Source organism: Pan paniscus, chromosome 3 (assembly GCF_029289425.2).
Source record: "Pan paniscus chromosome 3, NHGRI_mPanPan1-v2.0_pri, whole genome shotgun sequence".
NCBI classification, from domain to species: domain Eukaryota; kingdom Metazoa; phylum Chordata; class Mammalia; order Primates; family Hominidae; genus Pan; species Pan paniscus.
Genome location: NC_073252.2, coordinates 5,907,805 through 5,934,701, shown reverse-complemented (window position 1 = coordinate 5,934,701; position 26,897 = coordinate 5,907,805). Strand labels below are relative to the sequence as shown.

The window sequence follows — 26,897 nt, the reverse complement described above, 5'->3', positions numbered from 1 at the left end:
ATGTTGATAGTGATGGTGGTGATGGCCAATGTGAAGATGATGGTGATGGGGATATTGATGATGTTGATAATGGTGGTGGCGATGGTGATGGTGGTGATGGTGATGGTGGGGATGGTGTTGATGAATTTGATGGTGATCCTGCTGATAGTGATCGTAATGGTGTTGATGGTGATGGTAAAGATGAAAATGATGGAGATATTGATGATGGAGATATTGATGATGTTGATAATGATGGTGGCGATGGTGGTGGTGATGGTTATGGTGGTGATGGTGATGATGAATTTGATGGTGATGCTGCTGCTGATGGTGATCATGATGGTGTTAATGAAGATGTTGATCATGATGGTGATGGTAAAGATAGTTATGATGGGGATATTGATGATGTTGATAATCATGGTGGTAATATTAATGTTGGTGATGATGATAGTGATGGTAGTGATTATATGGAGCCTCCTTCTTCTCATAAAATTACATATTGAGATTTTACTCTTCTTTGGTCATTCTTCACTGAGGAAGAAGATTGAAGAGTAGAGGCATTGTAGGCAGGGCAGGACCTAGCATAATTTAACAACACAGGTAAATGAAGAAAATGAGGGTCATGAGTGGGTTTGCCCCATGGAGGTAGGCTCTACCTAGGTTTGCTTGTCACTTGGTGTCAGAAAGCAGGAATTGTAAGAGAAGGGGGTGAAAGGTGATGGGATCTGCAGAACTGGCCCTGGTTTTTCCCTCTTCCTAGGTCCAGGCTTCCATTCCCACAACTGTGTTGCTACTTTAAGCATTGATCTAGACCCTGCTCCACTAAACTGCCCACAGTACCTCTACTCTTCAGTTTCTCTTGGCAATGCCCTTGTGGCCAAAGGAAAGTAAGATCTCAAGATGTGGATTTAGAAGGTGGAAGTGGAAAGAGGAAGAGATTTGAGGTAGCCAGACTCACCTGTCCACTTCCACTTCATGAAGCAGGAGGGAGGGAGGCAGGGAGACAGAAGGGGAGAAGGAACATACGAGAGAGTTCTTTTCCTGGCTTTTACGGTAGAGTGATGCTGCCCATATGTAATGTCAGTCATACAACTAACTTCTACCATGGTGTGGGAGATTAGGACTAAAAACATTTTAGAAAAACATACAGCCCCCTGGACAGTAAGTAGTGTCCAGCTCTAGTGGGACAAACATAGACATTGGAGTCCAGCAGAGCTAATTCTGTTTTAGCTGTGGACTTCAATTAATTTTTTAATCTCTTTGCATCTCCATTTGTCTGTCAGTAGAACAGGGATGATACGTGTTCCACAGGATTACAGAAGATTGAATGAAATAAAGTATATGAAGCATTGTGTTAGTGTCCTCAGGCTGCCATAACAAATCTCCACAAGCTTGGTACCTTAAAACAACAATTTAATTTTCTCACAGTTCTGCAGGCTGGAAGTCTGAAATTAAGGTGTAGGCAGGCAGGGCCACGCTGTTTATAAAGACCCTGGAGAAGCATCTTCCTTTGCCTCTTCTTAGCTTCTGGTGGCTCAGAAATCCTTAGCATTCCTTGAAATCCTTGGCTTATAGCTGCATCACTCAGTATCTGCCTCCATCTTCACATGGCCATCTTTTCTGCATGTGTCTACAAATCTCCCTCTCCTCATGAAGACACGACCATTGGATTTAGGACTCACTGTGACCCAGTATGACCTCATCTTAACTTGACTACATCTGCAAAGACAATTTCTAAATAAAGTCACATTCATAGGTATTGGGGGTTAGGACTTCAACATGTCTTTTTGGAGGGCACAACTCAACTCAACTCACTACATTTACCTAGCCCCAGAGATTGGCGTTTTGTTGGTGATCAAAATTGTTAATCCCCTTTACCTCTCATTCCCTCTTCTTGAAGATGAAAAAACAAGTTGTTGCCTTCTTTGAAGATAAAGGGGATTAACAATCTTGAAAACAGATTGCTGATCTTTAGCTACTGTGTTCTTTTACAGACAGATTTTTTTTAGTTTCCTTTCCATCAATATTTTGACATAACCTCCATGCAATGCTATTTATGTTTATTCAGCTTATCAATTTTTTTCTTGTCTAGTAGGTACACACTCAGGGCTCAGGGAGCAGAGGGACATGTCCAGAACAAATGGAGTACTTGGATTTCATTTTAGTGTTAATCAAAATTCAAGATTTAGGATCAAGAGGATGTTAGAGCAAGAAAACAGAATTGGTTCTCTGACAGTCTCTGATAACAGCCTTTGTGGACAGAGGCTGATATATCAAAGATGAGTTATAAGTGGCATCACACTTTGATTCAGGTTTCAATAAGCATTTGAACTGAAGCTCCTGTTTTTGACCTAACTTAGCTTTGACAGTCTAGAAGGTCAGGGTGGCCTCAGTGGTCTGTCAGAAAAAATGTGGCCTTGACTACAATCTGCATTGTGGCTGCAAGAATGGGGAATAAGCTAGTTGTCTTCTAGCTCCTAAATAATACATTCGGTATCCCATGGTCTGAAGCCATTTCGAATTAAACTAATTGTCACAGGTTGGCTTTTCTGGAGACAGATGCTGATGCAGAGTTTGGGGTATAATATGCTTTCCATTGTGCAGAGAAGAGTTAGCATATCAAACCGAAGGCTGCTATCCTTAGAAAAGCTTGCTTACAAGATTGATCCTGGGCTGGTGTCTGGAAACTTGGATTTCAGGATTCCCATCTTCTTAAAACTGCTAAGAGTGGCTCTCTGTGCCTGAACTGTTTTTTACATGTAGTATAGTTTATGCTGATTATCTGCTGTTTTTCTTGGAGTATGAAATTTTGGTACATGCCAGGCACAGGGTGCCTATGTGATCAGCCTCGAATAAAAACCCTGGACACTGAGTCCCTAATGAGCTTCCCTAGTAGAATACATTTCACATGAGTTGTCACAACCCCTCTCTGGGGGAATTAAGCACGTCTTTTGTGACTCCGCTGGAGTCTGGAAGCATGTGCCTGGTTTTCCTTGGGCTTTACTCCATTCTTCCCTTTTCTGACTTTGCTTTGTATCTTTTTGCTGTAATAAACCATACCTGTGAGTGGGATTGTATGCAGGTGGCCTTGGGGACCCTTGGTACAATCAGTGACCCCCTATGAAAGGAAAAAGAAAGGAGCAGGATTGAAAACAGGAAGAAGTTGAGTTGTGATTTGGGTTGACAAACCCTCAGCAGTCTGGGTGATTTTCATCTATCAAATTTGCCTTACTTTTTTTATAATCATCATCATAATAGTAATAATAATTATTATTATCTCATTACACAAATAATACATACTCATTGTAGAAATATTAGAAAACAAGCATAAAGAAGGCAACCTCATCAAGAAATTACATTCAAATAAAATTCTGGAGGATTTTCTTTATAATTTACACATGCGTATGTATATACGCACATTATTTTTAGTGAAATGGAGATTATACTGTGTGTATTTCTTTGCAAAGTTACATTACTGTATAAGACTTTTTATATATTATTAGAAATGTATTCAAATATCTTCTTTTAAATGTTAAGATATTCAGAACTATAGGGAAAAGGGGGAAATCTTAAAAAGCACCCAGAAAAGAAAAACAGATTCTTCTAAAAGGTCATCAGGCACACTTCTGTCAGAAGACAGTAGAATGGCACCATCAACATTTTGAGGGAAAGTTATTTTAGCCATGAATTATGTAGCCAGCCATACTATCAAACTGAGAACTAAGTGACAGCATTGCCAGATGTGAGAAAAGAGCATCTTCTCTAAACAAACTTACTTGAGAATAAATAGATACTTAGGATACTTCATCAAAATAAAAAAGAATTATCCAAGAAAAAGGAAGAAATGAGATCCAAGAAACAGTTTTTCTTCAATGAGTAATGCTGTGACAATATAGAAGGCAGTGGAGAAAAAGAAAAAGCTCTCTATGATACCAGAAAACCTAGAAAGTAGCCAGGTCTGATTAAATCAGAAAGTCAGAGAACGCTGGGAATGATGACTTTAAGAAAAAGTAAATTTGACTCTCTGTAACAGATAGTATTATTAAGAACATGGGTGTATGCTAGGAAGAAAAAAGATAGGCCATGAAAAACTTCAGGAAAAACAAAAAGTCACACAAGGAAGTGCTAATTCACACTGAAGCAAACTAAAAATGTAGCCTGATTTGGAATAATTGATAAAGTGTGAGAAAAGGGACTGAATTAGGAACACACTCCTTTGAGGAGCAGATATTTAGTGTCACAGGATTGAATCCAATTACTCTACTGTGCAGTGAGCAAATTTTGCCTAATCATAATAATATTGTCTTTTAAAATTTGTAGTTGCTGGGATTAACCTATAAACAATAATCAGGATTGAATTCTGGTTGCAGAACAAAATATATATTCTGTAAACCTAAAAAATGCTGGAAGGCAGAAGCAGGGAAGGAGGGGTGGGGGTAAATGTGGCCCACTAATCTCACCAGTCAGAAGACAAGAGATTTTCTCTAAATATAATACCGTAAAAATTGGGGTTTAATTATTTAATCTAAAGTTATAGAGGGTAGCGGGAAGGTGAGGGTGCCATGGGTTCTTCCTCTGGCCTCTCCAAAATTCTACCTGTGATTCTCAGAAAATGTCACGGATCCCTAATGCTTCCTTCGGATTATCATGTTTTTGATTTGGGAACCTAACATTCTTGAGTGTTTGTGATGTGCTAGGCTTGCGGCTGGATGGTGCTATTGTGTGCAAATCACCATGCCTCAGGTCTTTGACAGGCTTGTCATGCACTGAGGAAATTCAGGCTCAGAGAGGACCAGCGAGGGCCTCCAGGCAGCCAGCTGGTAGCTGGCAGAGCGGGACTCATATGCATGTGAGTCCCCTGGCTCCCTGCTTGGTCTGCTCTGACACTCGATCATCTGTGTGGCCTAGGAGACATGCGGTCTGACCACGCATGAATCCTGCTCTTCTCTTGTCTCCACAGGTTCTGCCACACCATGGCCTCCACGCAGCAGGGTTCTTCATTGCCTTCCTCCTCTCCCTTGTGCTGACCTGGGCTGCCCTCTTCCTCATGGTTCGCTATCAGTGTCTGAAGGGAAACATGCTCACCAGACATCGGGTGAGTCTTCCCTGAGGGTGGTTTGGAAGGTGGTGAATGTGAGGTTGAAGTTCATCCCCCAGTTCTGTGGGTCTCAGCCCTGGATCCCCATCAGCATTGCTGAGGGAGCTGTGCACAAAAACCCATGCCCAGGGCCCACCTCCAAAACTGATGTTTGTCCTGGGATGCATCCCCATCATTCTTTTTTTTTCTTAAGAGCCAGGGTCTTGCTGTGCTGCCCAGGCTGAGTCCAGTGGCGATTCATAGGCACAATCACAGAACACTACAACTTGGAACTCCTGGGCTTAAACAATCCTCCTGCTTCAGCCTTCCAGGTAGCTGGGACTGCAGCTACACACCAACATGCCTGGTTTAGTCATTTTTAAAACTTCTAACCAGCAACCAGGTGGGAGAACCACTGCAGCCATTACCCCATACAAAGCCCATCACCCACACGCAGCCTGTCACCCACATGCATCCCATTACCCCAGGGCATCCCATCACCCACATGCATCCCGTCACCCACACGCATCCCGTCACCCCACATGCATCCCGTCACCCACACGCACCCCATCACCCACACACACCCCATCACCCACACGCAGCCCGTCACCCACACGCACCCCATCACCCACACGTACCCCATCACCCACACGCAGCCCATTACCTGAGACTAGAATTCCCATTCAAGTAGCTTATGTGGGAAGTGATCCCAGGACAAAAGGGGAGGGGGTGGGAAGTGAGGCAGAAAGGGAAGGTGTCTGGTAAAGGGTGTGTTTCATCAGGGACCTGGGCCCTGATGGGCTTAGTCCTGCCCAGGGGCTCTGGAGGCTGGAAATTCCACCCCAGCCTGGGTGAGGAGCCTGTTGTTCATTTTGTCCCTGCTTCTTGGAGGAGAGGATTGTCGTTTCAAAATGAGGTCAGCCCACAGTCTCCTTGGCGGGCAAAAGTGAGAAGAAAAACGTCCCATCTAATCAGACCTTGTACTGATTCTCCCAAAGCTGTTATCAATCAGAAGAACTAAACGCACCCTGCTGCTTTGATGTTGGAGCAGGATTCATTTTCCAGAGATTAAGGCAGATCATGAGAACTGCACAGAGGAAAGCAAGAGTATGAATTTGATTGAAGGCCTGAAGACCCTTGCAGTACTTTTTTCCTGGCATCACAGAATGAACTCTTCTCACATTTTTCTTTATTTTTTTGCCAGCATAGTGGTGGTCAGTGGTCTGCACTAAAACAGAAGGCAGCCTTCAGAGTTGGATTGGGGTCAAAAATCAACCAGGCTCTTTTGAGCTGTGTGACCTTCAATAACGTTATTTCACTTCTGTGAGCCTCAGTTTTCCTATTTGTAAAGTGGGGGCACCAGCACTGCGTTGTTGTAACAGCTTCATGATAACACAAAGAAAGCACTGAAAATAATATCTGGCACAGGGACAAGAATTGTTAAAGGTTAGCTATAGCTATGCATTTTTGCAGAGTTAATGATATTGGAGACAAAACAGATATCTCTTATCCAATCAGAGGGTTGGGCTTATTTATCTCTAATGTCACTTCCAGCTCACAATCCTATATTCTTTCTTTCTTTCTTTATTTTTTTGAGACAGAGTCTCACTCTGTCGCCCAGGCTGGAGTGCAGTGGCGCAATCTCGGCTCACTGCAGCTTCCGTCTCCTGGGTTCAAGTGGTTCTCCTGCCTTAGCTTCCTGAGTAGCTGGGATTACAGGTGCCTGCCACCACGCCTGGCTAATTTTTGTATTTTTAGTAGAGACAGGGTTTCACCGTGTTGGCCAGGCTGGTGTCAAACTCCTAACCTCAAGTGATCCATCCACCTCAGCCTCCCAAAGTGCTGGGATTACAGGCGTGAGCCACCACGCCCCGCTCAATCCTATATTCCGATTAGAAACTAGCCAGATCTCTGATGTCAAGGTCCATCATACCTGTTGTGAGGTTTCCTCTACCTGATAATGATAAAGATGATGATAGTGAAATAGTTTATAGGTCTTACAGGTTGAAAAGTTCTTTCTGTCCATTGTTCCACTTTACCCACACAACATCCTCATGCAGGGCTAGTAGAATTACGATCCCATTTCTTTGCAGAGAAAACGGAGGCTCAGGGACATTCGCAAAAGCTTGTCTGGGTTTACTGTGGTCACAGTGGTGGGGCTGATTGGGTGCTCAGACTGCAGACCCCTGGCCTTCCCTCCTGGCTTTCTCAGCACATGGAATTCACGAGAAGGCCCAATCAATTATTATTTCTGCAATTCTCCTGAAGGTTTGGCAGTATGAGAGCAAGCTGGAACCCTTGCCGTTCACCTCAGCTGATGGCGTGAATGAGGACCTTTCCCTTAACGACCAAATGATAGACATTCTGTCTTCCGAGGACCCTGGGAGCATGCTTCAAGCCTTAGAAGAGTAAGAATTCTAAATCCCATTATACTTACACACATGTGATGAATGTTTTAACGCCAGTGACATAAGGCCAAACACTGAGTATATTTCATTCATTCAGTTAATCATTCGTCACTCTGTAGTCATAATTCAACAACTGCTATGCACTGAATGTTTGGCATCTGGGAAAAGAGGTGTAGAAGACATACTTCCTGCTCTGAGGAAGTCTGATCTAGTAGGAAAGACTGAAACATAAACAGAAGTGACCACAGAATTGGGTGACCACCATGCTAATGGGAAGGTCAGGGCTGGCAGAGCACAGAAGAGGAAGTAATTACTTCTGAGAAAGTCACAGAAATGCTTCCTGGAGGAGGTGGCATTGAACTAATTATTTCAATAATTGTTGAATAATTATTGAATAATAATAATTATTTTAATTATATTTAATATATTATATTTATATTTAATAAATATAATATAATTAATATATTAGATTTATTTTAATATAATTAATATAAATATATTTAAATATAAAAAATATTAATATTATATATTATATTTATATTATTATGTTTAATATATTAATACTAATTATTATTGAATAATTATTGAATAATTAGTTTATTCAATAAACTATTGAACTAATAAAAATTTTTAATTTATTTTTAACTTTTAAGTTTAGGGCTATGCGTGTAGGTTTGTTATATAGGTAAACTCGTGTTACAGGAGGTTTGTTGTACAGATTATTTCATCATCCAGGTATTAAGTCTAGTACTCATTAGTTAAGAGGGAGAGAATCTGAATTGATTCTGAAAGCTTTTGAAGAAGCTTTCCAAGTTGATTAAGCGTGGAAACGATTTTCAGACAGAGGAAAGAAAGGGCAGATGTAAGGACATGAAAGGAGCAAGGTGCGTTTGGTGAGATGTCAGTAGCCAAGTGTGGCTGATGTGCAGATTGGGGTATTGAGTATAGAAAATAAAGAAGAGGCAGCAGGGGAGAGAGGCCAGACCAGGTGATGTGAGTGTGTACTGAACTGAATGCAGTTCTTCTTATGTAGTTAATGAATATTAACATCATACTCCCTATGTGCAATAGCAGATAGTGCCAGACATTGTTTAAGAACTTTACAGAACTAACTCATATAATCCTGTTAACCAGCCCATGAAGTAGGTATTGCTCTCTGTAACATCTTATGGATGAGAACTTGAGAGAGGTTAAGTAACTTGCCCAAGGGCATATACTAGTAAATGATAGGATCAGGTTTTAAACTCAGGTCATCTGCTCCATGGTCCAGGCTCTTAATCATTGCCCAAGATTTCTCCTGGATGGACACATGGGTCACAGTCTAATAGGTAACCTTAACTAGATGAGGTTCATCAACATGGCCTTGTCGTTCCTTCTTTCCTTTCATCAGATATTTAAGATGACTTCTTTATGTTTTCTTTAATTTTCCGTTTTTTTGATCAAAAATCTCAATCTTATTTTTTTATTTACTCTCAAACAAAATTATTTTGAAGTCTCTGACTGAAGACGTTATTATCTGTACCCTCGTTCTGTGTCTGTTATCTAGAGTACCACTCAGTTTTTGATCATATTTTCTTGTCTCATATCTCTGTGTATTTTTGATTATGTGATAGACATTGTATAGGAAATTGAGAAGACAATCTGAGGACGAGGGTGATGTTATCTTCTTCTAAGTGGCTAGCAACATAATTATGGATTATATTAATCCAGTCAGAGATTGAGATCATTCAAAGCTGGGCTTCATTTCTCCCAGATCAAATTCTTATTTGGTTATATCTGATGCTTTTTATTTTAACATTCTTTGCTTTCTTGGTAGACTGCTGATGATTAATAATGGGGCCAAATGTGAACCCTTCAAATTGGATTCCATTTACAGAAAGTTTTTTTATTCTAGATTAAAGATGTGTGGCTTTCTGCCCACTCACTACCCACTGGAGGGTAATTTGTGTGAATTTGGAATCATCGAGATGACAATAAACTGTAATGCCTTATGTTTTCAGATAAAATACCTTATGTTTATGTCACATTTAGAAATGTGCACCCCCCTTATTTAATTTGGTGCTCATGTCACGCCCCTTATTTAATTTGGTACCGCTTTTTGGTATGGCATCTTATTTTCAGTGTTTGATAGTTGAAGCAGCTGAGGCTCAGCTAGGCTGAGAGGTTTACCCACAGTGATACATCTGGTGAGTGAAGAATGGGACTTGAGCTTCCTCACAATTTAGGCTCAGGCACATTTATATTTTACAGACATTCTCTGAGCCTAGTTTTCTCATCTCTCAAATGGGGAACCCATAACCTAGAGCCTTTTGATACTGTCATGTGTAATGATGTGAAAGAGACTTGTGATGGGGATGCATCCTTATGGTGATAGCTGCCTGTGAGCCCTGGTCAGATTAGCAGACCCTAAAGAGAAGTGGTCAGGGCGATTAGCCCTTCCTTGAGTCTTTCTCAAGAGAATTGAAAGTGTACTGAAAATGGGAGACCTGGGAAGCAAAACTGAGCGCTTCCTGATCCTGTCTCCCTGGGTCCAGGAAATGGTGTCCTGTGACACAAAGAGGTAGATCCTAGGTAGAACCAGAAACAGCTCTGCCTCATCCTTTTCAGGAGCAACTACTTACTGGCCTGAGAGAAGAGCTCTGCTAGGTCTGACTCATGCCACTTTGTGAGCTCAATGACTGTTCTCAGAAGAAAGGGACTCTCCTCTTTTTTGAATGGGTGCTGCTTCCTCACGGAGTGCCTGGTGAAGAGCCAGGCCTGGAGCCTCGTAAGTGCAGGGCTGACCTTGCACCAAGAGGGGAGTCAGGGCTTGTTAATCCATTTCTGGGTGCCAGAGTTGTATGGCTTGGTTAATTAAGCCTTGTGCAGCCATCCAGATGCCATTCTTCATTTTCACTTAATTCCCTAATCAGAATGGCAAGGATTACAAATTAAAATTTGCCACCTTGTCTGAAGTAGTAGGAAGAAATGGACGAGCAATGGGAGACGAAGTTATTGGCAGAGGTTCATAAATGTCACTTATTATATTAAGTGATGTGAGCAGCTAATTATCAAATGATTTCAGAGCTAAAAGTCTGTTTTCTTACAAAACATGAAAATGAAAAGTAGAGTGAAATGTTTTGGATCATGCAATCAGCACCTGGATATTTAATTTGCAAGTATGTGGTACTCTATAACCTTCCGACTAAAGTAATTAGTACTTTAAAAGAGGAAAGTATTAATCCTCCTGTTTTTGTTTTTTATTCAAAAAGTGATGGGGCGTAAGAAGCTGAGTCTTTCTTTATCCCTACATTATATGAAATTATAAGCAGCTGCTGCAGTTTGCCAGTCCTGATGCTTGAGTACAATAGGAATGTTGAAGTTTATAATGATTTTGTTCTTGCACCTCTGGAATTATATATTCATTTCTCTTGGGAGCTTGTCTTATTTTGCCTGAAGAGTGTTTAGCATTGATTATCAAGCATGCACGGAGAGTGTTCAGCTTGTGAGCTAAATTCATTCCTCTCTTCCTCTCCCCCAGCTTCCCATCCTCCCTCCCGTCCCAACGTTCAATATTTATTGAACTCCAATTCAGTTTCAGGCATTGCGGTTGGACACTAGTTTTAAGAACCCAGTCTTTTTTTTTTTTTTTCAATTATAGCATTGCCAATTACTTTTAATCTTTCCATCTTGCTCTGTGGTCCTGCTTAGATGCTCCCAGAAAGAAAATGTCACTCAGAATGGCAGGAGCTTAGTATGTGTGGAAATCTGTGATACACTCCCCGCTAAAAATAGCATTTTTCTCTGGCAAATCAGTTATCCCATTTGTAATTCTAACATGAAGCTTAGCTGGGATTCGAAATATGCCATTAGGTGACTTGATTGCCCCCTCATGTCAAGCCCCATGAGAGCTGTAACTTTGCTCTATCCTGCCGAGTTATTTTTGACAAAGAGCATTTCCGAGGTGTGCGTGGTGGTTTATCTTTTACATTGCTTATTCATAGGCTGTCTCTTACAGAGGGGATTTGAGGAAGGAATATTTCCTTTGATTTTTATCAGGCTCCTTGACTGTGGTTATAATGGAGGTGGACTCAGTCTCAGCACATGCTGGGACCAGGAGGAGGGAGGAACTGGGCAGGACTGGCTGGTCCTGGAAGCTTCTAGGGGCATGGAGTGCTGAGCATGTTTTAGCTCCAGCCTTACTCTGGGCCTGACCACTGCCACACACTTCTCGCCTGCGATCTTATTTAATTCTCACAACTCTCTCGTTTTAGACCAGGAAGCTGGGGTTCAGAAAGGTTTATTGGTTTTTCCCTAAGGTCACACAGGTAGTAATGGATTTGGCTTAGGCCTGAGTGTTTTCAATCTTTTCTTCTATTGACCGAACAGCTTTTTAAAAAGACTGAGCTTAGATTTTTTTCAGAGTCAAAGAACATAAGACAAAAAAAGAAGTTCAGATCTATGTCTGTTTCGTCTATTATTAGAATGAGCTTAGGACTCTTTCTGGATGCTACCAACATTGCCTCTAAACTGTCTCGAAATTGTGTTTGTACAAAGTAAGTGTTCCATGAGTATTTGTCGAATTGAGGTTTTTGAATATGTGTGTTTAGTAGTTTTTTATGTGCCAACCATATGGTATATTTTTACAACTACTACTCTTTTTATTCTTTGTAAACACTTTAGAGAAATGATTTTGTTCCTCATCTCTAAAAACTTGAAGCCCAGGGAAGTTAAACAACTCATCCAAGGTTCTTTGTTTGCTTGTTCTTTGATTCGGTTGCCGGTTCATGCATGCAGTACTTTTTAAAAAGTAATTAATGGATTGATGAATCCAACAGATTCTTGCTGAGGGCTCCTTCTGTATCATGCACTGTGGTAGATCCAAGACTCTTGTTTGCTGGACACTAGCAAGTAAGAGTCTTGGTTTTTGTCCTTATAGAGCGTACACAAGCAAACACAACCCTGTGCACTGGTAACTCTTTGATTCTACACTATGGTCAGAGCTATGAAGGGGCAAGGGGCTCTGTTAAAGAATCTTGGAGAGGATGCTTCTAATGGAGGCTTGTTAAGCTGAGAGCTGGCGATGAGCGTTTTGGAGTGGGCAGCAAGCACAGGAGGTGGGAAGGGATGTGGACATTTGAGGACCCAAAAGAGGACCAGGCCAGGGTGGGAGGTGTAGAGGGCACAGAGATTGAAGAGTCATCAGAGCCAGTGAGGGGCCTTCCCTAAAGCAGCACTGCCTCCATTCTTTATCCTGAAATTCTAATTTTCTTCACAACACTCAAGGCTGCCGGAAACTACCTTTTTTTTTTCTTTTTCAAATTAATGTTGTTGTATTTCATCTTATCCACCTGAGCAGTAAGTTCTGTGAGTGCAGGGACCTTCTGTCTTGCTTGCTGATTCATCCCCAGTGCCTCCAACAGTGCCTGGCACAGTAGGTGCCTCTACACAATGGTGTTCTTGGTGGAAAGTTCCCTGCAGAGAAAATTTGAGGCTATAACGTACATGATAGCAAAGATTAGGATGAGGTGCAGCATTACTCAAACCAGAAGACAACACAACATGTTTCCAGATGTGATGTGGCTCTTCAGGCTACCCAGCTTCCTCCAAGGATGTCCTGTGGCTGGGACACTCTTGCAGGGAGATTCTGTTTGATGGAAGGACTGGAGAGGAGTTGGGCCATCATCTGTCATGTTAGGAAGGACGGCAGAGTCTGTGTAGATGCAGCAGATATGTGGCTTTTGGGGGGAACATGGGATGAACCTGTCAGATGCTTCTCAATGAAGTTCAAGGTGAGGACAGCAGGGGAGGAAAAGGTGGGAATGTAAAAAGTGTGAAGCAGTCCTGACCACGGGGAAGTGGCTTACTAGAGAAACCCAGACTTGCTGAGCAGCATGGAGTGCCCGTGTGAGGCTGGTGGGCCTGCCTGCCTAGACGAGGTGCCTTCCCCTGCAGTGGTCTCAGTGGTCTGGATGGAGGCATGGAGGCCACTGGCGGGCAGGGCATGGAGGCCACTGGCGGGCAGGGCATAGAGCCCAGTGGTTAAAACCCAGGCCTGACTGCTAGAGTTGAGTCCCAGTTCTGCCACTTACCGTGTTGGTGCCTCCACTTGCCTTACCTATACAATGGGATGCAGTGCTGACCTCATCCTGGTACCGGGACCAGAGCTGGCCTGGAGAGCTTTTCCAGGTGAGAGGGAGAGGGATAGGGACTTAGCTGTATTCGTATCCTGTGGCTGTTGTAACAAATTACTGTAACTTTGGTGGTTTCATGCAACAGAAACTCACCGTGTCACTGTTCTGGAGGCCAGAGTCCCAAATCAGTTTCTCTGGGCTGAAATCAAGGTATCAGCAGGGCCATGCTCCCTTCAAAGGCTCTGGGAGGGTTGTTCCTGTCTCTTCCAGCTTCTGGGGCTTCCAAGGCTGCAGCACTTCTTGGCTTGTGGCCAACTTACTTCCGTCTCTGCCTGCACGTGACCTCCCCTTCTTCTGTGTGTGTGAGATCTCCCTCTGCGCTCTCTTAGGAGGCCACTTGGGACTGGGTTTAGGGCTCACTGGATAATCCAGCATGGTCTCCTCGTGTCAAGATCCTTCACTTAATTATATCTGCAAAGGCCCTTTTCCCTTCGAAGGTCACATTTCCAGGTTCCAGGAATTAGGGCTGGAAATCTTTGGGTGGAAGTGATCGCAGCATCTCAAGAGGATGAGGAAGGAAGTGGAGACTTGAGGGACCTCGAGAAGAAGTGAAAGGAGGGGGTCAGTGAGTTAGAGGACTCGATGGGGTGTGTCAGAGAATGGTTTATGGAATGTTCCTGAGGAGCTGAGGGGTCTTCTTAGACACTGGCGTGCTGGGAACGGTTACCTCTCCATCAGCAATGGTTGGTCCAGGGCTCAAACCCAGGTCTTCTGACTCCAAGGCCAGGACATCCTCTGGTGCTTCCTGGCTGTTTGTGGACCATTTGGTGGAGATTCTTAGGTCATGCAGGAGGAGACTCACAAAGAGGGAAGAGCCTAAGGTCTGAGTGGAAGCAGCTCTTTTCTGAGACTACAGTGCAGCTCGCCTACCTCCCCCACTTCCCTCAGGAATAGGGATAGACGTGGTTCCTTGCACATGGCAGATGCTCATGAAATAGTTCTGGAATTGAACCATCTCACTTCATGACCTGTTGTGAGATATTCCACTGGAGATCCTTGTGGGGTGGTGGTCAGTTTTACGAGGCCCATAAATAATGCCCCTCTCTTTCCCTTCCAAGTTCTAAGCTATTTTGAAACTGTCCTTCCTCCCTCCCTCCCTGTCTTCTGCCCTCCCTCCCTTCCTTCCTTCTCTTCCTTCCATTTTTTTTTTACATGTGGATTAAGTATTTGGTCCATGCCAGGGGCTGTGTGTGCGTGCTCTGCCTCTGAGGCTCTCAGCACAGTCTGTGATGTGCGAGTTGTGTCTGTTTCCCATATCAAACCCTGTCCCTTGGGTGTTGCAGGCCTGGCGGTACCAGGTGAACCTCAACCAGCATGTCTGGGCTGGGTCTAAAGGGCCATTAAGACTTGTCAGAATGTGCGTGGGGCATTTCCAGCAGAGGGAACGTGTGCCAGAGGAGAGACTGCAGGAGGCTGGACACACGGATGGTGGGGGGGAAGAGGCCTTAGTCTCTGAAAGAGGGTCCTCATGGACCCTTGAATCCCTCCTCACTCCAGCCCCATGATACAGATAACCTGTGTCTAGGCCCCTCTACCTTTCTGGAAGGATCAGTATCAGAGTTCACGTGGAGCACCAGATGGCTGGCAGGAGCAAAGGTCAGCTAAGGTGGACAGCAGCCCTGTCCTCAAACCTGATCCTTGCTTCTGGATTTCCTGAGAGGTGGCAGGTACCTGCGCAGCACCCGACATGACGGGGTTCTTATGGGGTTTGTAAAGGGGTCACTGGAGAGCAGAGCAGAAGGAATGCCTGCTGGGTTCCCACGGCAACTCTTGCTGTCATCTTCCAGCAAGGTGAGGATTTCTTGAGGAGTTCTGTCTGACAAACACCTTCTGTTCTCTTGGCAAGTGTTGACTGTGCTCTCCTTCAGCGCTAGGCACGATGTAGGCTGGGTGCCGGGGAGGAAGCCAAGAAAAGCAGGGAGCCTCTCAATACCCACTGTCTGCAGGAAGAGAGGACTCGTGCCGAGAAGCATGGTGCAGGGTACAGCGCAAGGTGAAACCAGCATTGCAGTGGCAGCTTCCACCTGACCTGTGACACTCAACATGTTTCTCACTCTGTTCCCAACTGCTCGTTCTGCTTAGTTATGGCCATAGGGGCCCGACTCAACAACAGAGTGGTCTCCTTCAGTGGCCTGGAAGTGTGTCCTTACACCCCTGGACGTGGATTAACCATGCATGGATTAACCATGCACACCCAGGCCAAGCCTATGTTCCATAGGATTCTCCTCACTCCAGGCACAGTGTGGAATTCAGAAAACATCAGCAAAACTCCAGCCACCCCCACAGTGATGCCCCTGGGCTGCTGGCCTGCACTGCCATTGCCCACCAAGGATTGGAGGAAACCCTTGGAAACGCAAGGAAAGGGCAGGTGAGCAGACTCGCCTTAGGGAATGGAGAAGCTGACTGCTAGGTTGAAACCTCAAGGATGTAAATGCAAGGGAGAGGCGTCTCCAGTGAGAGGTCCCCTCTGGCACTGTGGATTCCAGAACCCAGAGAAATTCATGTGTGACCTCCTGCTTCTCTAAAAGAGGAGCTTCTGAGAGACCCCTCAAAAACTGCCATCTCTGCCGCGAGGCCTTTCCTGGACTCCAGGGCTGACTCCAGGCCTCACTCCAGGCCTCCTCTTCTCCCTATAGGATATATAGGCTGTTTTCAACCTCTTTTTTTTTTTTTGAGACGGAGTCTCACTCTGTCACTCAGCCTGGAGTGCAGTGGCACAATCTCGGCTCACTGCAACCTCCGCCTCCTAGGTTCAAGTGATTCTCCTGCCTCAGCCTTCTGAGTAGCTGGGATTACAGGCGCCCGCCACCACGCCCAGCTAATTTTTGTATTTTTAGTAGAGACGGGCTTTCACCATGTTAGCCAGGCTGGTGTCGAACTCCTTACCTCAGGTGATCCGCCTGCCTCAGCCTCCCAAAGTGCTGGGATTACAGGCATGAACCACCATGCCCGGCCTGTTTTCAGCCTCTCGTTTCAAGTTCCCATTGCAGCTCCAGATTCTTGGCATCTCAGCGCTGAAGAGAGGGTGGGCCTCGTTTGTAACATGCACGCATTAAGGAGTCCAGCTCTACTTTTTGTTTACGTAATAGATTATTTTTTAGAACAGTTTTAGATTTATAGAAACATTGAGAGAAGAATACAGAGAGTTCCCATACCTCCCAGACCCAGTTTCCCTTAGTACTCATGTCTTGTATTAGCATGCTACATTTGTTACAGTGAATGATCCAATATTGATACATTATTATTAGCTAAAGTTCACAGTCTGTTCAGATTTCCCTAGTTTTTACCAAATGCCCCTTTTCTGTCCAGAGGAAAAGACTTTTTACCGTGGCCTTACCTTTCTTAGGGGAAAGAGTATTGTCCCAGCTCATGAGTTAAGAGCTAACCTGAAGATAAAGCAGTTTACACCTTCCCAGGAAAACAGAATCTTAGAATCTGGATACTGCAAAGGATCTTAGTAGTCATCTGGCCCAAATTCTTGGCCAGAGCAGGACTAGTCTCTGGTATGCCTAATAGATGGCCAACCCATTTCTACTTGGATGTTGTCATGGATGGAGAGGGACTGCAGTCCCTTCAGGGTTGCTGTCATGGGTGGAATTGTGTCCCTCACAAAGCTATGTTGAAGTCATAACTCCTTGGACAGTGAGTGTAACCTTATTTGGAAGTATAATCTTTGCAGTTGTAACCTCACTAAGGTGAGGCTATTAGGGTGGGCCTTGATCCAACGTGACTGGTATATTCATAAGAAGAGGGAAATCTGGACGTAGACACAGGAGGGACCCCATGTGAAGAGAGGCACACACTGAAATGATGCAGCTGCAAGCTAAGGAACACCAAGGGTTGCTGGCAACACTGAGCTGGCATGGAACGGATCCTCCCTCACAGCCTGCAGGAGGAACCATCCCTGCCAATGCCTTGAGTTTGGACTGTTGGCCTCCAGAACTGTGAGGGAATAAATGTTTGTTGTTCTAAGCCATCCAGCTGATGGTACTTGGCTACATAGGAAAGTACCCTAGGAAACAAATACATCTCCCTAAGCCACACCTTCTGAACCAGGACCTGAGAGCAGGCCTGGGGAGCTGCATTTCATATCTTCAAATCATTCTGGTCATTCTGATGCTTAATAGTTTGAGAACTTCTGCAGGACAGCAGAGTACCCCAATGATGCATCCTCTAGTTGGTTCTGAGGTGAGTCGCAGGAATCCTCATCTAAGGCTGCAGACCCTCCCTGCCATCTCCCTCACCCTGGGGTTTTTATCCACCAGCAGCTCCAAGCCCTTGCCGGCTGGAGGATGCTCCTGAGGACCTTAACTTCCCGGCACAGCTGCCTACCGTTTGCGTGAGCTGACACCTTCGTCTCGGCCTTCTGGTCTCTGAGCTGTGAAGTGACATTTCTGTTGGTTGAAGCCACCCACTTTGTGTTACTTTGTTACAGCAGCCACAGGAAACACATGCAGTTCTCCATCTCAGTGCTGGGCAGCTGACAGTCCCCGGAGGGTGCGTCTGTCCTTAACCGGAATTCCATTTATACAGTGTCACATGTGGTAAACATGGTGTTTACTACAAACAACCGGCTGAATTGCATTGCCATCCTGACGCAGCCTCTCCTTACCTCCACACTGGTCCCTGCTTGGGACTTCCCTCTCCCTCCTGGAGCTCTCCACCTCTTACCACCTCATCACCAGCACCTGAGTCCCAGCCATTGCTATTTCTTTCTTGGCCTCTGCCACCAACTTCACGTCCATCCCTAACCGTCCAGTCCATTCACACACCAGCCAGAGGCACCTTTTCAGTGAACTCGGTTGGGTCACATGTGCTGAAAAGCCTTCGCCAGCTTCCCCCTGTTCCCTGGTAAAACTCAAATCCCCACCATGGCCTGCAAGGCTCCGTGTCAGATGCCTAAGGCTGTTTAGCCTGGATTGGTGATATTTTGTGATCGCCTGATTATAATCATCAGATATATGCAAGGTTGTCATGGATAAGACAGTGCAACCTGGGACAATGATGGAAATTTTAGGGAGACAAATGTCAGCTAATTATGAAGAAGGCCTTTCTACTTCTCTAAGCTCCGCTATAAGGGGAGTTAGCTTGGAGGGGCAGCTAGCTCCCCATTGTGGTGGGTGCACAAAGCAGAGGTTGGGGAATGCCTGGCAGAGAAGATGTTCAGAAAGCCCAGGTGTTGGTTGGAAAGGTGACTTACTTAGCTGACATCCAAGGTTTATTCCATTTCTAAAGCTACCTTTACATTTTCCATGCTACAGTTCTTTCCTGATTGTCATCTAACCTTCAGGTAGAGCACACTTTGCCTTTCCAAATAAGAGTTTCAAATGTTATTTCTCCATCTACCTACCTATCAGTCATTCATTCATCCACTAATCCATCCATCCATCTACCCACCCACCCATTCACTTTTCTTCCACCTACCCATGCACCCATACGCCTACTCATTCCCCCATCCATCATCCATTTACTCATCTGTCCTTCCACCCATCCATCCATCCACCCATCTTTTTCACCCACCCATTCTTTCATTCATCTATTCATCCATCCCATCTACTCATCCACCTATCTGCCCATCTATCAATTTGCCCATTCACCCATCTGTCCACCTATCATCCATCCATCTGCATATCCATCCACCCACTCATCTATCTATCATCCATACTTCATCTACCCATCCAATCTTCCAGCCAGCCAGCCATCTATCGACCCATCTATTCGCCTACCCGTGCATTCCTCCATTCATACATCCATCACCCATCCATCCATTCATCCATCTATCCCTCTGTCTATTGTCTATCCATTCATCCATTCTTCCATCTAGCCATTCACCCATCTGCCCATCTGTCCATTCACCCATGCAGCCATCCACCCATCCATCCACGTGTTTATCATGTTTCCCCTGCATCTTCTTTTCTGTGCCATAAAAAATGATATCAAGAAAGACATGACAGACAGAACAACAGCAACAACAATGAGAAGTCACATTTTCCAGCATCTGTTCTGTGCCAGAGACTGGGCTAAGTGCTTCGTGTGTGCCGTTTTGAGACAGTAGGACAGATGGTACAGCAAGGACTCTGGAGAAACATGTCATGGGTTCAAATCCCAGTTCCGTCATTTAATAGTTATATGACTTTGAAAAAGGTATTTTAATTTTTCTATGCCTCAGTTTCTTTACCTGTAAGAGAGATGTTAATCACCTACCTTATAAGATTTTTTTGTGATGATTAAATGGCTCTCTCTCTCTCTCTCTCTCTCTCTCTCTATATATATATGGCGATTAAAACAAAGCCTGATCATAAGAGGCACTATTACTAATCCTCTCAGTGACTTTCGTTTGATGTAGGTGATAATATTCTCACATAGAGGGAAACTAGGCTCAGAGATACGAATAACCCACCTGAGTTCATGCGGTTCCTGAGGGGTAAAGCTGAAATTAGAAGCTAAGTTAATGTGACTTCCAAGCCCATGCTTCCAAACATAATGAAATATCACCCAGGAAAAGTTGATTAGGATATGTGTGAAAGAGAGTTAGGAGGGAAGCGCAGGAAGGACAGGGAGGATTTGAGGCAGAGAGAGGTAGTCCTACTTCCCCTTTTTGCCTCTTCCAGGGCTGACCCTTCTGTCTTAGTCTGGCCAGTGGGTGGAGTAGGGAGTGGGCAGTGATATGGAAATCCCAGGAAGGAAGAGTTAGTGGCATCTGTCTGCATCTTTGCCCCCTTTAAGGAGTAGCTCGAGGCCTGGAGAGGGAAGGCCCAATCCCACTTCTAAACATAGAAATCTTTAAGAGCAAAATTGTCAGCGAGGAAAGATGCAAACTGCTGACCTCTTGTACCTTGCAGTCTAGGTTTTACCCAACTAGAAATTCAATGGTTTGTCATAAGTCTTATTGGTGTTTTGCTCATGTAGGTGACTATTTTTACTCTCATTTAACCTCTCATTACAATTTGGACAGCAAATATACTCAGGAGGTATTTTTCTCCCCAAATTTCCATTGTCTATGCCTGCAAATGGATAGTTTATAAACAAGATTGATGGTCCCAGAGAGGAATCTTGCAGTATTGTCTGTCCATTGGAATTAGCTTCTGATGAGGAAAATTTCAGTTTCACTCATATTGAATTGGTTTTGGGGGTCTATTGTGCTTACACCTGCTACCTTGAAGATGCCAGATTTATACTGTAAAAAATGGCCGTGGTGATTTCATTTTCCTTCTGAATTAATTATCCACCATGTTGATTAATGAGTCCTCCTTCACTTTCTGGACAACATTTGCTGCATGTGTGTCATATTCTATCCTAATTTTGTTCTGACACCTTGCTTGCCATTTGATGAGAACTTGATTAATTTTTATGTGAAATAAGAAGAAAGAAAGAAGAATTAATGTCATCTTCTCTCTTTTTTTTATCATTAGTAGCTAATCAAAATATTAATCAGTTTTTGGATAATTTAAGCGGTACTGTTTCCCTTGAAAGATGTTATCATTGGCAAGTTTTAATAGCTTACGTTTAGTAAGTGCTTCCTGTGTGCTGGACGTGGTTCTAAACTCCAGTCACTTCCAAGAGGAATATCACTTGTACAGTTTGCATATGTAGCAAAACTGGCCAGAAAATATGTTCATCTTTGAAGCACAGTGACAAGATGACATTTTTGTGACCTCAAAAAACACATGTTCCTGGGAAGGCGGTGGGTGAATCCTGCTAACTTTGCCGAGCTGTCGAGGTAGTAAAGATGCCCCAGACTCAGAGCCCAGCATGTGTAACCCAAAATTTCTCTGTCTGCCTCATGGGATCGTTAGGGACTTTCAAGGGAATCAAAAATACGTGTATTTCATTGTTGTCTGAATAATTGAAAATGGCAAAATGCCATAGAGGGCAATGAAAATTTAAGTCTTCACCAGTGGACCTGATCCTGTATGGAAATGAAGAATTCTTAGTATTTGTTTTCCTCTCTTGCAGCCCTTTGGGAAATTAAAGGATGAGAGTCGGCTTCATTAGTGGCATGGTATTTTAATCGACTTAGAGGGACATTTTCTTGTCTTTGTGGCTTTGGAACACCCTGACAGTTTTTATCATCATCTCTTCTGACAAATTATCTATAGTGATTAACATTAAAACTGTTACAATAAAGAGTGCCTCTGGGACTGTCTTCCCAGGCAACTGGGAAGGTGAGCTGTGGGCACTGACTCTATTCTGCAGCCAATCTTCTGTGAGAGGGAAGAACCAAGAATGAGGAAACTATTATTATTTAGAACCAACAAAATGCCAGACTGTGCTGTGTGCCTTCTGTTTCTTCTCTTCTTTAACTCTGAACAACAACCTATGAGGGTGGTCCTCATTGTGCTGGTGTGGAAACTAAATTCTTTATCCAGGCCCCTTAGCTAGCAGGTGCTTTCACAGCAAACCACTGGTAAAGCACCTGGTACAGCACCTGCCATTTTCCCAACACAAGCAGCCACAACATTTGCTCATGTAACTTAATGAATTAATGAATGATGGATGGAGTGGTCAAGTAAGGTGTGTTAGTTTCCTATTCAGCTGTAACAAATTACCACAATATGAATCTTAGAGTTCTGGAGGTCAAACTCCGATACAGGTCTGACCAGGTAAAAATCAAGATGTCAGCTCTAGATAGATCAGTGGGGTGGCTATCATTTACAATAATCTGTTGCACATTTCAGAATAGCTAGAAGGGAAGAATTCTAATGTTTCTAGCATAAAGAAAAGACAAATATTTAAGGTGATGGCTGTCCCAATTAACCTGATTAAATCTTTGCACATTAAATGAATGTATTAAATTATCACATGGGCCCAGAAAATGTATACATCTATTACTTGTCAATTAAAAAAAAAGACGTCAGCTCTAGGGGACGTTCCCTTCCTGGCCTTTTCCGGCTTCTTGAGGCTGCCTACATTCACTGACTTGGGACCCCTTCTTCTATCTCCAAAGCTGATGTCATCACTCCTATGTCGGCTTCCTTCGCCACAGGGCGTTCTCCAACTCTGACCCCTCTTCTGCCTGTTTTCCTATTTTAAAAGGCCTTGTTCTTGATCTCAGTCTTAAGGTCAGCTGATGAGTAGCCTTAATTCCCCTTTGCCATGAAACCTAACGTGTTTGCCGTTCTGGGGATTAGGCTGTGAATGTCTTTGCGGGGGCACTGTCCTCCCTGCCACATAAGGCTTCGTTTAAGGTGTGAAATCCATTCTGTCTGTCTCAGAGTAGGGAAGGGATTTTGTTTTCTGAGCTTGTACAACATTGATTGTTTAGTTCATTTGACATTTAGCCATACACACACTGCCTTGAGGCAGCTCTTGTGTTTCTTTCTTGCTTTGTAACCTGCAAAGCGCTCGTTGCATAGACACATGTTCAATAAGCACTTTTTGAGAAAATGGAAGAAGCAAATGAATGAGCTGTTGTTTAAAACTAGGCTAAGTTGTGTCTTAAGGGGACGGAAGCTATTTTAATCTAAGATGGTAAAATTCGAGCATCAAAAAGAATAAAGACCACAGTTGATCAAAACCTACCAAATATATAAAAATCTTCCATTTCATAGTGACACTTTGCAGAGGCAGGGGGGCTTCCTAGGTTCAGCTAAACATTTGGACTCACGGGACTCTTACAGGGCACACGTGGCCTCATCTACTCAGAAGGCTTGAGGGGCTGCAACACCGCTTGCTGTGAGGACAGCATTATTCCCCTGTGGGTATCCTCGCCACAGGTCACACAACAGCCTACACCACTGTTTGGGGGGGCATTTTCCTCCCAGGTGACACAGGTCAGGTGCAGGGAGATGGAATCCATATCAGGCAGTTGCAGGAGTCTTTCTGGCTTAAAATATTCCTACCCCACAGGTGGCAATATCTCTTGTAACAACTCACAGACATAGCTTCCAAGGTTCCCGCAAGGTATATGCCCAGTTCCAAGAGTCATTTTCCTCAGGGAGGTACAAAGTATGGCATCCCTGTTAGGTATTTAATTTACTTACCAGTCTTCCCATCCATTTGTAATTTACCAGTCTGGCATTATTTTTACCATAAGCCATGTTGCCTGGTAACCTATTTGATGTTCATCCTCTTAGTAGGTTTCTGAGTAAGAGTTAACTAAAGCTCAGATTCTCAGGAAGCTGAGAAAAGTTTTGTAAACCTTTGCCCTCATGCTAAAACATAATGAAACAAGCTGATAAACAAACAAACCCAAACTCATTATTCACCATTGAAGGTTACTATGACACCAACCCTTTAATTAGAAAATTGATAAAATACAAGAGAAATAATTATACGTCTCTATGAACTTTATGTCAGAGTAACAGAATTGTTGATGAAAGTTCTTTTTTGAAGAATTTCAGCTTAAAAAATGCAGAAGAAATGATAGAATTAGACAATGTGCATTTTGAAACCCCTAATGAAATCATGGATCTAGATAACAGTTGATGGTTTAGTTCATTTGATCCACCTCCCTCGGTCTCCCAAGGAAAAAAAAGCCATTAAAAAGTGGACAAGGGACATGAATAGACACTTTTCATAAGAAAACATACATGTAGCCAACAAACATATGAAAAAAAGCTCAATATCACTGATCATTAGGGAAATGCAAATCAAAACCACAATGAGATACCACCTCACACAAGTCAGAATGGCTATTACTAAAAAATCAAAAAATAGACCTGGCACGGTGGCTTATGCCTGTAATCCCAGCACCTTGGGAGACCGAGGGAGGTGGATCACTTGAGGTCAGGAGTTCGAGACCAGCCTGACCAACATGATGAAACCCAGTCTCTACTAAAAATACAAAATTAGCTAGACGTGGTGGCGCACGCCTGTAATCCCAGCTACTCAGGAGGCTGAGGCTCAGGAGAATCACTTGATCCCAGGAGGTGGAGGTTGCAGTGAGCCAAGATCACGCCATTGCACTCCAGCCTGGGCAACAAGAGCGAGACTCTGTCTGAAAAAATAAAAAAATAAACAGGTGTTGGTGAGGTTGTGGAGCAAAAAGAATGCTTATACACTGTTGATGGGACTGTAAACTAGTTTAATCATTGTGGAAAACAGTGTGGCAACTTCTCAAAGACCTAAAAACAGAACTACCATTCAACCCAGCAATCCCATTACTGAGTATATACCCAAAGGACTATAAATCATTCTGTCGTAAAGACACATACACATGTATATTTATTGCAGCACTATTCACAATAGCAAAGACATGGAATCCACCTAAATGCTCATCAGTGGTAGACTGGATAAAGCAAATGTGGTACATATACACCATGGAATACTATGCAGCCGTTAAAAAAGAGTGAGATCACGTCTTTTACAGGAACTTGGATGGAGCTGAAGGCTATTATCCTTAGCAAACTAACTCAGTAAGAGAAAACCAAACACCGCGTATTCTCACTTATAAGTGGGAGCTAAATGATGAGAACACATGTACACATGGAGGGGAACAACAGACATTAGGGCCTATCAGAGGGTGGAGAGTGGGAGGAAGGAGAGGATCAGGAAGAATAACTAATGGGTATTAGGCTTAATACCTGCATGACAAAATAATATGTACAACAAACCCCCATGACACAAGTTTACCTGTATAAAAAACCTACACATATACCCCTGAACTTAAAAGTTAAGAAAAAAAAAAAAAAGAGGGGGATGTTAAAATCATTAGATGCACGGTTGATGGAAAATATAATGCAGGGATCATGTTGGCACCACTTGAACCTATGGATTCACGCTAGCCTTACCTTATAGTATGGACGTAAAGGAAGCACACAGTATGAATATAGTACCATTATGGGGGAATCCTCAAAAACTAAAAATAGAACCAACATGCGATCCAGCCATTCCACTACTGGGTAGATGTCCAAAAGAAAGGAAATCAATATATCGAAGAGATATCTGCATTCTCATGTTTATCACAGCACTATTTACAATAGCCAAAATGTGAAATCAACCTAAGTGCCCATCAACAGATGAATAAAAAAATATGGTATAAATACACAATGGAATGTTTTTCAACCATAAAAAAGAACAAATTCCTATTATTTGAAGCAACATGGATGGACCTAGTGGTCATTATGTCAGGTGAAATAAGCCAGTCACAGAAAGACAAATATCACATGTTCTCACTCATATGTGAGAGCTAAAAAAGTGGACCTTGTGAAGATACAGAATAGAATAGTGGTTACTGGAGCCCAGGTATGGGAAGGGGTAGGTTTAGACGAAGGAAAACAAGAATATAAATAAAAGATATTTATTACCACTGAACTGCACACTTAAAGAAAAGATGGTGGCTAGACGCGGTGGCTCACACCTGTAATCCCAGCACTTTGAGAGGCCGAGGCGGGCAGATCACGAGGTCAAGAGATTGAGACCATCCTGACCCACATGGTGAAACCCCGTCTCTACTAAAAATGCAAAAATTAGTTGGGCATGGTGGTGGGTGCCTGTAGTCCCAGCTACTCGGGAGGCTGAGGCAGGAGAATCACTTGAACCTGGGAGGCGGAGGTTGCAGTGAGCCGAGATCACACCACTGCACTCTAGCCTGGCAACAGAGTGAAACTCCGTCTAAAAGAATAAATAAATAAAATAAAAGATGGTAAATTATATATGTATATTTTGTCTCAATTTTTAAAGGTCACTCAAAAAAAGAAGGAAAACAAATTGAATGAAGATCTTAGATCTGTTAGTTTACAGGAAATACAGAGGATAGAGAGAGGTACGGTGACACCCATGGAAGTCACTGGCCAAATCCAGAACATGGGACATTCTGCAGGATGGTGGCCTGACTTCCCTAACACATCAATGCTGTAGAAGGAAAGGTGGAAGGCCAGAATGTTCTAGAATAAAGGAAACTTAACTGGCATTATGGGATTTTGTTTGGTTCTTGAATTAAATGTTCAATTGTAAAAAGACATTTTGAGACACTTGAGGTAGTCTGAATAATGACAGGTAACTAGACATTTCTAATTATTGGGATTGTTTTAATTTTTTTTTTTATTTTGAGACAGTCTCGCCCTATTGCCCAGGCTGGAGTGCCGTGGTGCAATCTTGGCTCACTGCAACCTCCGCCTCAGCCACCCGAGTAGCTGGGGTTACAGGCGCCTGCCACCACACCTGGCTAATTTTTGTAGTTTTAGTGGAGATGGCATTTCACCATGTTGGCCAGGCTGGTCTCGAACTCCTGGCCTCAAGTGATCCACCCACCTTGGCCTCCCAAAGTGCTGGGATTACAGGTGTGAGCCACTGCACCCAGCCTGTTTTAAATATTTTATA

The 26,897-nt window shown here is 43.5% G+C and overlaps 1 protein-coding gene across 5 annotated transcripts in view; it reads left to right on the top strand.

Annotated features, from left to right (window-relative positions):
• Nucleotides 1-26,897, top strand: part of EVC2 (EvC ciliary complex subunit 2) — a 147,265-nt gene that overhangs the window by 38,457 nt on the left and 81,911 nt on the right. For all 5 annotated transcript variants that reach the window (XM_014344566.4, XM_055111173.2, XM_034951914.3 and 2 more), the window contains exons 8-9: nt 4,937-5,071; nt 7,322-7,461. In XM_014344566.4, coding sequence (XP_014200052.4) covers nt 4,937-5,071; nt 7,322-7,461 — 275 coding nt within the window. The remainder of the gene's footprint in view (nt 1-4,936; nt 5,072-7,321; nt 7,462-26,897) is intronic.